This window comes from Pecten maximus, chromosome 3 (assembly GCF_902652985.1).
Source record: "Pecten maximus chromosome 3, xPecMax1.1, whole genome shotgun sequence".
Taxonomy (NCBI): domain Eukaryota; kingdom Metazoa; phylum Mollusca; class Bivalvia; order Pectinida; family Pectinidae; genus Pecten; species Pecten maximus.
In genome coordinates, this window is record NC_047017.1 from 7,437,595 (window position 1) to 7,450,468 (window position 12,874).

Consider the following 12,874-nt stretch of genomic DNA (forward strand, 5'->3'; position numbering starts at 1 on the left):
ATGTTAAAAATAAAGAGTTTTTGTTATTCTTTGTAACATTGCTTTGAGTTCCTGTCTGCTTGTCTGTAAAATAATTTAAACTACCGTATTTGACCTAATAAGGGCGCAGGGCGCGGGTAATTGACAGTGGGGGCGCCCTTATTAAGATGATTAGTTATTCTGAAGTTATATGAAATAGACTATACCTTATAGCAGAATACCCAAGGTTGTGGAAACGGTAAAATATTCAGTCATAAAAATATTCCAGATGAAGATATCTATTCATTATCATATATTAAGCTTAAACATCACTTGAATACTCCTGTAAACTTGTAAACCATGCCAGCTGATCTTTAGACCAGAGAACGTGTGTTCCACCATTTATGTTCAAATGGAACTCTTTTGTGTTCTATTTATAGAAACAGGTGATTTCCCAGATCATATCAGACATCGTTTTCTTTGACCTAATAATTGATTTACAATGTCTTTTACTAGCTTTCTGTTCTGAACAAAAGTTATTTATCAACAAGAATAAAGTATTTACTTTATCTTCAAATAAAGATGGTAAGTTATTATTTGTATGTGTGTTTAGTTTTGGGTGCTCTTTGCACTGACATGTCATCCGTAGCCTGTAGGAATACACAAAATGTGGCGAAAACATGTGTTCCAGTTACTTAATTTGCTGAAGAAAATTGAACACATAAAGTAGCAAAATATTTCACATGAATTATTACTTTTGAACACCTTTTTGACACTCAGTCAAAGATTTATTTCCTTGAAAAAAAGGTAGGGGCGCCCTTATTAGGGCAGGCGCCCTTATTAGGTCAAATACGGTATATATCAAATTGTGTTGATTATTCTTTTGCCGCCATATAAACACACAGAGTATTCTTCTATGTTAATCTCTGAGGTCTAGTTCTAGACGACGGATAGAAGCTGCTGTCACACACATATGGAAACTCTCTCTACCTGGGTGTAACAGGCCATGGAAGCTAGTCCAGAACTGATAAAGGTTTCACATCAACAACTCATCGTACAGTACTTACACTGGTCAACATGGCCGCAAATACAAAATTGAACAAATGCTGATAGTAGTCATTAAAGATGTGATCAAGAACAGAAGAAGCTATGGAGACTGTTGTCATTGACGCTGTGATTGTAGATACTCGGAACAGTGGTGATCTGTTGTAATCATCCATGTTGTCAAATATACATGGTACCGTGGTGACTATTGCCATCACCGATGTCCAGCTCAAACTCTTCGTGAACACGTACCTGTCCCATGGAGGATGTCGCCATAGCAATGTCAGGCATAATGTCACTTAAGGCACTGTCACTACATGGACTGGTGTTGGTCTGGAGAAAAAAATGTCTTTTTAATGTGAGGACATTTTATTCAAGCAGAGCATAATTTTTCTATATTTTGTTTGATTGGTAAAGGTCCCAGTCTGTCAATTGTGGTTTCAGCATGTTTTTAGATTTATATTATGAACTGATTAATAAAATTGTAAATCTGAAATGGATTCATAATGTAACCAAGTCACAATTAATTGCCAACATTAACATTTCATTGTTGCAGTGAACCATGTAAGACTTCAATATATCATGTACAAGCATATAATGTAATTTAATAAGTTGCACAGAAAATAGACCCATCTTTATTAATATTATACGGTATTTTTCTGGCCGTACGCCTTACCTCCTTTGACCTGCTGGGCTGTATGCGAGTGGGAGTGACCGGAACAACAGGTTTAGTGGGACTCCCTAGCTTACTACTGTGTCGACTGAGCGGTGGACTGGGCTTCTGCCGAACCGGGGACGAGTGATAACGTCGTCCGTGTTTTAGCTGCAGAGATGCTGGCAGTGACTCATTGTTTGAGTAATAAATTTGACTGTTCTGTAGTATTTCTATAGTGATGTCAGGCATACCAAACTCTCGTACTGTCCGGAGTTGGAGTTGACAATTTATGGCGCGTCTGTCACTGAACGGCAGACTGTACGCACGCTGACACAACTTGCTGCTCTGGAGCTCTGCTTCCCGTTGCAGCATCAGCTTCAGTGTGTTAGAGTCTGGAACTGTACGAAAAAAATATTCAAAACTAATGTACAATCAAAAATGTACAATTAATGAAATGATTTACACTTGTTATTTAAAATGCTATTTACAGAACAAATAAGTAGCCAAAATTACAGAGCTCTATTCCCTTTTAATAAAGCTGTTAAGCCTATATGTCAACTATGTTAATTCATTCATCACCACATGTTTTAATCCTCACCTGTATAATCCTGACAGTATCTAAGAGAATCAATCAAAGTGTGATTTGCCCTTTTAGAAAAAATTACTTTCAAAACACTGTCCCCAGTAGTCAAAGGGAGATAACTCCATTCAAAAGTTGAAAGAAATCTATAGACAATGCAACAAAATTCCTCTTGAAATTTTCTTCCTAATCAATCTCAATTCATCCTCCTCATTTGATGATTTTTCAAAGTTTTGCAGTTTGAGAAAGTAAGGATACCTTGCAGAAATTATGGAACTTTTTCTATAATTATGTATTTTTCAAAGTACAAATTTTTCAAGACTTCATGTTTTTTTCAAAATAACTCAAAACAGAAGTCTTTGGAAACAACACTTTGCCTTTTTTTCGTACGACTTATAGTATTCTTATACCTGGAATGGTGCCGGCGATAATGTCCACAGTCGAACTACTAGTTAAACCCTGGAGTCCGGGAGTCTGAGGATACTGTGCCTCGTCTACCATGTACAGTGTGTCAGGAATGGCAGACATCTGGATGGTTCGTACTCGTCCAGCATCTGAATCCTGGCCTTGTGACAGAAACTCATCCCGCATGGACTTTTGGACAAAATTTGAAAAAAAATTATTTTCATCTATTCATAAGATGTGACCAAATCAATTTTTTTAAAGTATGCCCAATATGCATTGCTTGAAACAGCCGAAGAATTATTTGAGTTATTGGTAATTGACAGTACCGTACTATAAGTACAGAAGACCAGACAACATCTGTAGGGAGATCTTCCACATTTTTAATGGTTTACATGTTTTGGAAAAACTTGGTATGCCTCAGATTGGGTACTGTACAATGTACTCAATCTTCTGAACTTAAGTCTGAGCAAGTGAAAACACATAAAATATCTTCTGAACGTAAGTCTGAGCAAGTGGAAACATAAAAAATATGTTCTGAACTTAAGTCTTAGCAAGTGAATACAGAGTCTGACAGATCCTTTCTGAGAATATGAGGTAGATTTAGTTTTAGTACAGGCAAATTCAGTGGCAGACAACTTCAATCTCTGGTGTAAATTTATTTTAATTAGAGCCAGAATGAATTGATTATTAACTTAAATCTCAGGTGTAAATTTACTTTAATTAAAGCCAGAATAATTTGATTATTACCTTCAATCTCAGGTGTAAATTTATTTTAATTAGAGCCAGAATTAATTGATTATTAACTTCAATCTCGGGTGTATATTTATTTTAATTAGAGCCAGAATTGAATTGATTATTACCTTCAATCTCAGGTGTATATTTATCTAAATTAGAGCCTGGATGAATGGATTATTACCTTAGCTTCCTCAAAGTAGGGTGTGAAGATACGTGGCCTCATATACATTCCATTATGTTTACTTCTGATCCAGGCACACACCCTCTGTCCTCCGGTCGCTTCGTCGCCCAACATGTGTGAGGGGGGCGTGCTCACCAGACCACGCTTTATTGCACTGTTTAGTAATTCACTATTATAGGGAATGATATGATCCACACGAATCAGGGGAAGTAACTCCGCTAAGATGTCCCTCAGTTCTATGTCATTTAAGTCGCGTTTCTTTACACCTTTCTTACTTATGCTGTGTGTCGTGTGGCTCAGTAAGTTGGGTTCTGAAAGCAAAAGCAAAATTGTTTATAATTCATACAGTACAGTCACTCATGATCAATTCAGATGAGCAATTGTAGTCAATATTATTGTGAATCCACAAAATCAACATCAGCGATTAAATATGATAATTTTTCCAGATTCTGATTACATATAGGAAACAAAGTCCTCAAATTTTGACAGTTCACTTCTTAACAGTGCATCGTTATGTTGAACATATTAAATACATTTTTTCTATATTTTACAAACTTCCAGATGCTTGATCATGAGGAAACATTTTCTATTTCAAAACTGGAAAATTTGCAGAGATGAATGGAAATTCCATTTTTAGAGTGATTCAAAATCTGTATGATACAGCAGATAACAACATAGTTATATAAAATTTGGAGTAAGTTGACCACGACAAATGTAGGTGTGATATGACATAGCATATCTTATTTTCATTGAATGATATTTCAATATTTTCATTTCTTACAAAACTTCATTAAAGCTCACAAAAAAAATCAGCTGAAGTTGATGATACATGATAAAGCTGCCATAATTATAAGTCTATATGCCATGAAACCTATTGTCACCAACTAGCTACAGAGACGAAAAACCATTTCTAGTGTAAATACAAAATATGATACAGATACATGTACTTCTTTGCGATTAAACATGTACCAGTAATTATAACTAATTAAGTAGAGCATATCATCAAAATGTTACCTGAAGAAGGACAAATAAAAAGTATCATTATGTGAATGACTGTAAGATCTGTAAAATGTATATAAGATATGCGACACTGTACCTCTCTCCTCTATCCGGCGAATGAGCTGGTGTTCTCCCCACTTTAGGACGGCTGTCAGTACATCCAATTCTCCTGCCTAAAACATACAACATGTATTGTCTACAAAACTGAAATTCTAAAAACAATTGTCTTTAGATATATTTCTAAAACTATTCATGACACAAATACATAAATAATATACCAAAGAGTTTTAATACATATGTACATAGGATAAGTTACTGGCTATATTTACTTAAATACAATTTTATGACATGACCTAGACCAAGATCATCTTATAGTATAATATACGTATACCCAATAACATCATTATCATGTGAAAAATGAGGATTTCTTTTTTCATTTAAATATTAGCTATAGCTACATATTACCCGATACAATATATATTGACAAAATGTCTGACGCAACACATTCAATGAATTGATCATGATTTGGCAAAGATTAAATATTGTAATGACACAAGCCCTTGCATGAATTGAGAGATGGTCAGGGAAAAACATATCTGGATATGATATTCTACTCTTAATAAAAACATTAATGAACTTTTTATACAGGCATACAGTATTTATAATAGTATCTCAAAATACAATTGTTATAGATCATGATCAATATACCTTGAATATATACTTTATATCTTATAATTATATACATGTATAATCTAATAATTCATTCTTCATTATCAACTTTTAAGAAATGTTCAAATGTACATTGTATATGCCTGGTAAATATTGATCTGTAACAATATATAAATCACATGTTAGAAGTCTGAACTGATCGTGAGCTGTTATAAATATAAACTGATCAGCAAGAAGGCTGAACTCATGAGCTGTTATGTAGTACATTAACTGTTAGAAGTCTGAACTCAGTAGCTGTTATGTAGTACATTAACTGTTAGAAGTCTGAACTCATGACCTGTCATATGTAGTACATCACCTGTAAGAAGTCTGAACTGAGCGCCTCTATCAGATACTCCTTGCTGAGGTCCAGGAGAACAGGAGAATGGATGACTTGGAGGAACTCCTCCCTCAGGTAGTGGAGAGCCTGGCGGTGAACCCACTGGGAGCCATGTGGCTCTGAACTCCAGCTGAGGATGTTCATCAGATTGTCTATGCTGATATGTTCCACAATGATGTCTTCACAACCTGTCCACACATAACACCAAGAGTAAGAAACTTATCATTTACCCAAACGGCAAGTGCAATTAATTTATCATCAGCATTTTGGAAGAAAGTAACATCACAGCCTAAGGCCTTCCTTATATTATGAGATGGTGAAAACAAGATTCCTACATGACAAAATTATAACTTTGATTTGATTTTATTCTTACATTTTTACATTTTTGAACTTTAATTATATAAGTTGTTATATTTTGATGTTTTTATAAATTTAAAAAGAAAAACTTCCCAAAGAAAAATCTAAATTTCATGTATTATACTAAAAGACTCCTTACTTAATAAAACAATTGAAGGCTTGAAATTTATATTTAGCTTCAGTAAAATATTGAACCAAAAAAGACAATATTGACAGACTGAGAGGATGCAGGCATGATGCAAGGTTTGATGAATCCAGGTATCAACCTCAACCAATGGCTATAATTGTACATTCGATTGATTCCTATATAGCTATATACCATCAGACGAAATTACAGTGAAGACCTACCCTGGGACAAGATTGGAAAGTCCAGGAACTGCCCTATTTGGTACACCTCCATTGCCTCGTCCACTATAGTCATCTGTCCTTTGCCTGCAACAATTGCCTGGGCTTCACTCAGACTACACATACTTGCACTTCCCCGTAATATTAACGACAAATCTACCGTGTCCTGGTATATTGCATTCAGTAACACTCTCGCATAACGTCTAGGAATGACTGATTCGTCAAGCACAATTCTAGTAGGTGTATTTAAAGTACGATCAGTGATTTCTTCCCCAGACCGAGCTCTCCTCAGTAAAAGGTTCCTAAAGAATGGTGATCGAGCAGCCAGAATTGCTTTATGGCAATAGAGTTCATGCTGGGTTGTTTTGCATGGAAAGTCATTGCTAGTGTACGATTCCGTCATTGAAGCAGACATTGGATCTGGCATATCTGCCACTAAGTCACAGGAGAATACTAGTACAGCATCTCTGTAATCCCCTGTATCTAACAGGTTCCGAAGGTCTTGTTCTAGAGGATTCGGCATTCCAAACTCCTCCACTAGTTTTATCAGCACTTTTTTGTGTTCATGTTTTAAATCTTCTGTCTTGATTGAGTCTGTATACAAGTAACGAAGAAGTGACGCAAACAATGTCACGTCAACTCCAGCTGTTCTGAAATTGATGGGAACCTGCATGTTAAAAGTCTGGGTATCGACTCAACAGGTTTCTGAAATATGGGCTCCTCATGGACAAGAGCGCCCGGTGAGCTGGGAAACATGCCCCACGATACACAAGATCAACATCTGAAGAGAATTTTTTATCAAACAAGTTTGACAAATCCTGACGGAAAGAACTGGATGCGGGTCTTGCGAGATTGGCAGCGAGAGCTAGCTCTTTCAGAGAAGCCAACGCTTCGTATTCCTGAATCAGGGCCTTGACTTCGGCTAGAGACCAGGAAGCAGTAAGATCGCGCAATGCTTTTCCATAATCCAGAGATCGGCTGTGACGACGTGCTCTCGTTAGTTTTTTGCGTAATGTTGCAAATTTTGATGCTTTCTTTTTCTTTTCTCGAACATTTATATCTGTATCAGACACAGTATAAGCGTGAGCGAGTCTTGAGAAAGCCGCTCGAGCCACCTGCTGGGAACTCTCCGGAAAGGAAGAGTTAACTCCCATGGTGAAGCCAAATGGTGTTCAACCCCTTCTTGTTTCCTTGTCAGTTAAATGCCATTCTGAAAAGTCAGTCAGTTAACCTAATGATAACCAGAACAGAAAACTCCAGACTCGGCTCACTTTACATCCTGTGGTCTATCATACATATATCTGAAAGCAAAAAATGATTTCAGAATTATTAATATACATGTAGTTCCAAATTTAGAAAATTAGAAAAATTTAAATCATACATAAAGGAATGAATATATATATATATATAAGATATAGCAATTTTAATTAAGAATGCATTGAATTGGGAGAGAAATTTTAATTTCAAAGCCTAATAACATGCACATGCATTTCCACTGAAATAATGAATGCAAAATGAAAGCACATGTCAAATGGACATATATTGTGTGCCATTTAATTTCAAAAACAAGCATAATTAGTTTGGAAATTAAAACACTTATGATCATGAGTGGACTGCATTTTGATAGTCCCTATTTTGAATGCTTTTCAGCTGATAGAAAATAGCACTGTACACTTTAATCTAAGCATGATAAATATGCATGGTGGATTTCCTATTTCTAGGGACGGACTATGCCCCTGAGGCCACATTTTCCAAAATTAACATACAAGAGAAAATGAAAGTGCTGTTTATATAAACATTAACACACACACAAGCAGTACGTATATACCCCACAAGTAAAAATCACACTGATCATGATCATACGTATACGTTTGTATAGAATTTGTGAAACATCAGAAACAGGCTTGCATGTGTTTTTATATTTATCAAAAGAGTAAATTATCTGGCTAAATCACAGGTACAGGTGTTCATGCAATCAAATAATTATATATACATGTACAATGTCTTGTCCTACAGGTACGTACGTACATATAGCACATTATCACATACAAAAAAAAGTGTAATGTAGCTTTTGAAACATGTACCGTATATATTAGTTACACTATATATATAGCTATAGCTACTTTGATTTACCAGGAAAATATATGACAGCTATTAAATTCAGGAGTGACCCATTCACGTTCATGGAAATAAATAAAAAGACACTTGAAATCCATCAACATTAAGTCTCTTTATATTTAGATTATAAATATATGATTGTATACAATAACATATAAGAAACACTTATATATATATAAACTACTTTTCTTCATATGGAATAAATCAGTAAAATCTAATTCTCCTCAATCACCAGACACTGTATACGTATATACACGTAGAGCTATTTGTAGTACATACATCATTAATGCACTGTGGACACTAATTTGATTAGAAATCTCACTTACATACACATTATGTACAGTGTTATATAAGTTGTGTATATATATAGTTTTACACATGACCCCTACAGGGCCTATATCTCCTCTGCAGTTCTAAACATTGGCTTTAATGGCATTTTAATCTCCAAGACGCAGAAGTACTTCTTTCACTCACTAGAAATGTTTCAACTTTGAATTCACATGCATTCTGACATAATTGTATGTTTAATTTTAGAGCACCATGTCACTATGATCATGAAGCCTTCGATATAATGATACATGTATTTGTGCATATATATATGTCACGGACAAAGTGCTCTACATAAGATTATAAGTTGGAATTTAAACATGCGTGCTATAGTGTGTGTGTACATTAGAACATAACCCTGGCTTTCCTTGCCAGCCCAACTTCAAAGTGACTGGTACCGGTAGAGATCTCTCTGATTTATCAGCTATGGGCCGGGCTAGCTCCACCCCTCCCAGATATAGAACCAGGAGCGAGAGATCTAGAGTTCGAGACTCCCTTTCACTTCAGCTAACTAAAACATGATCATTACCTCTGTTGCAACTCCTGCGGTTTCATATTTCTTCAATTTATCAAGCATGGCCCGATTAAACTGGCTCCTGCAAGTGATGTGATAGGCAAATTGTAAACAACTTCAAAAACTGTTGATAGTGAGATTCATCTCAGCAGCAGAAATTCCATCAAGGCATCCCAAGGATGTTTAACACCAGAACACATATGTCACTAAACAGACAATATAGATCATCATGAAGATATCAGATTTAGGCCAAATAAAAAAAAATCCTTTGGTTCTTATATATACCAGCTGTCTATAAGCAGCTGTATGTAACAATGTATATATGCATGTATATATGTACATGAAGACAAGCTTAAGTAACAAGTTTTCCATATCAGTCCTATAGAAATTGGTGAATTAATAAAATAGTTGTATGTATATATTTACGATGTAAATCACGTTTCATTCTGCCAGGTTTTTTTTGGAAAATGCAATAGATCACTGATAAATTAAATGAGTTAATGATTTTCTTTTTCTTCATCAGCTGTCCATTTATATTATTAATTCACCTCAAATATAATGTGTTGCTATATCTAATGTCATGATATCTACGATATTCATGGGGAAAAATATATAATGTCCAGTTTTTAGGGAAATTATATAATTACTCAAGCTGAATAAATGAATTAAAAAAGATACTTTTATTTTCCTTGTTGTTACTAATAAGGAAATAATCTTTATAGTTTTAACTTATTTTACTGATAATAATAACCTAACTTTTTTCAACATGATACAAAAGTATTTGTGGCAAAAATTTCATACCTAACCTTTTCGTTAAACATTATACATATATATATATATATATGAATTAACACAGACAGTGTTTTTGTAAGGAAATGTCATAGATCATATATATATGTGTTGAAAAATCAGGGTCTTAATTATATTTATTAGTTGACCCTATAATCCACTGCACAATTAGGGCTAAAATCACTCTGGGCATTATTTGACCACGAGACAAAAACATATAAAGTCCTAAAATTATGATGACAATGACGTTGACATGCATTATAGAAATTAGCAACCAATTATGGCTCAATTCTTCCAATTAAAAGGAATTTAATATAAACCTATCATCATCATGAAGTGAAGGAAAATTAGGAATTCATTGATGTATGCATATGAACATGTCTTATTTATTTCTAAAACTAATCAAATATATATATGTATAGGTTTATCATGATCAGGGTATCCAAGGCCAGCTGACGACCTTTGGCAATTTCAGAATCAATATCTTGATATACCGTAAGACAATTTTATAACATGGCCTAGATTAAGAATTAGAATGTCTTATTCTTTAGTCTACATATCGGATATAAATTAATTTAGAGGAAGTAATATAAATATAAGCATATAGACATTTGAGATATACATATAATTTATATATTGATGATCATGACAATGCATAAGTTTTTATTTGCTAATGAAATGAAGCATCTGTATAAACCTCGAGCTCCATAATCTATAAAACAGCACAAATGCACAGGGAGTTTTGCTTACTATCAGATCTAGATTCATTGATAGTAACGTCTGTACATGTTATTTCTTCTTATCTCAGTCAGCTTTTTTTTTTTTTTATCTCAGTCAGCTTAGCTTCACAACAATGATGTAAAAGTGGAGAGTGCAGACCAAAAAGGTCCTCTATTCTTAGCCCAGTGGTAGCTGTAGGATGCATGTCTGCTGTTACTATACATATATACATGGCCAACAGGAATCGAACCTTGGTCTCCGGCATGATAGGCCACGGCTCTACCTCCTGAGCCGAAGAAGCATGTTCCGTCATCAGTTGAGTGACAAGACCGTATTGAACACCATGTACAAGCCACACCGGCCTGTTCCTTTACACTTCATCAGAATTTAATCTTAAGTGTACCAGACTTTAAGCTGTGGATCATGGGTTCATTTGATTCTTTAGTCGAAGCACATGACATTGTAGTTTGAATATATATTAGAAACCAAGTATAAGCCTTTATATGAAAGGAAACTTCATTAGCTAAGTAAATGTGTTCAATACCATACTGTCCTTTTCATAGGAGAGTATATTGCATTGAACATATATATACTTGGCTGACAAAGTTGTCATGTGTGACATGTACATGTGTACAGGAGATGGGAAATGCATTGACCAGACTGGGACTCGAACCTGGAACCTTCAAACTCTAGGCAGATGCTCTAACCAACCATCTACATAATGTATATAGCATTTCAGATACTGTTTACATTACTTATATATCCGCATCTGTACATTTAATTTCCAATAATTATTTTAATTTAACAGCATATGTACAGCTGTAGGTGTCAGATATGATCACAGGAGTTTGACGTTCTATCAATAAGACATAATTATCTATATAAAAATGCCTTGTATACTAGTGGTTTTTTATTACACGGGGTATTTTTATATGGATTATTGCACATATATTCTTATTGAACGTCAATCTCCTATGAATCACAATCTCCTGTGATGACCTCAATTATGCATCTGATCCTGGGATTCAAAATTAAATATTTTAACATATACGTATTATATTACTATTATTACTTGGCGAAAGGCAGGGCAATAATTATATAAGCTAACCCAAAATCGCCACGGATTTACTACAAGCTCAACACAAATCCATGCAAGACAACTCGTTACCAATATGTACAATACACAGAATCTGTGATCGAGTTGTTTACTGCTCACGATTTAGAAGACGATGGCCCATAATATACCAACAGGTTATTTACATTACTCCGGTTATCATATATATTTCGAACGACTTACCATGTCTGTTCTTCGGGATAATAAAACGAATATTTACTTGAAGAAAATTATTACATTCCTTTCACCTTTTCATTGACGTTCACATTCACTACAATTTTCTCATGACGTTAACCCCGCAGCAAATATGAAATTAAAAATATATGTATATCCATAGATGTGTTAATCAAAAATTAAAAGGGCATTAACATTTTCGCTTTATTAACATGTTTAAACAGACATAAATATATCATAAATGTTGAAAACATAGGATTTTCTTTATTTTGACATTTCTGCGGACTTTGTACGGCCGCCATTAACACAGTTAACACATTCACGATGGCCGGTGTTATGCGAGGTGTTCTGGGCATTGGATCCAAAGTATCATCGCCTGTAAAATCACAAGTGAGGGGCATGTTGTCCCCTTCTCCTCCAGTGAACCCACTTACTAAGGCAGTAAGTAAATCTAAGCTGTGAAATATGATTAAGTAACCACGGCCTTGTATGAACAAATGAAGGGCAAAAGGGCATCTCTGTTCATGTAAAATGGACAGCTCTTCCGTTAATAACTACTTAATATGCTGCATGCAAAAACAAAAACACCACTATAGACTTTAGTGTACACTTATAAACCAGTTGATTTCATCAAATGCTGGCCCGTTTTTGTCAAGTTGCCACTGACACTACTCTTCTGTCAACCAAAAGAAAAACAAATAGATCTATGTAAGCTTATAATTATGATCTGAACTAGGCCTATTAGGTGTTTTATTTTACAATAAGACAAACCCAACGTTATTTATAAATTTACCAGCATTTTGTTTGAGAT

The 12,874-nt window shown here is 34.8% G+C and overlaps 1 protein-coding gene across 1 annotated transcript; it reads right to left on the reverse strand.

Moving 5' to 3' along the window:
- Positions 1–819: 819 nt before the first annotated feature.
- LOC117324679 (BTB/POZ domain-containing protein 7-like) lies at positions 820–12,178 on the reverse strand. The gene is given in 10 exon segments (XM_033880616.1): positions 820–1,335; positions 1,679–2,055; positions 2,648–2,831; positions 3,559–3,869; positions 4,655–4,730; positions 5,585–5,793; positions 6,311–6,986; positions 6,988–7,608; positions 9,282–9,348; positions 12,073–12,178. Coding segments are annotated over 8 exon segments (2,460 nt in total). The 5' UTR covers positions 7,462–7,608; positions 9,282–9,348; positions 12,073–12,178; the 3' UTR covers positions 820–1,182.
- Between the last annotated feature and the right edge of the window lie 696 nt (positions 12,179–12,874).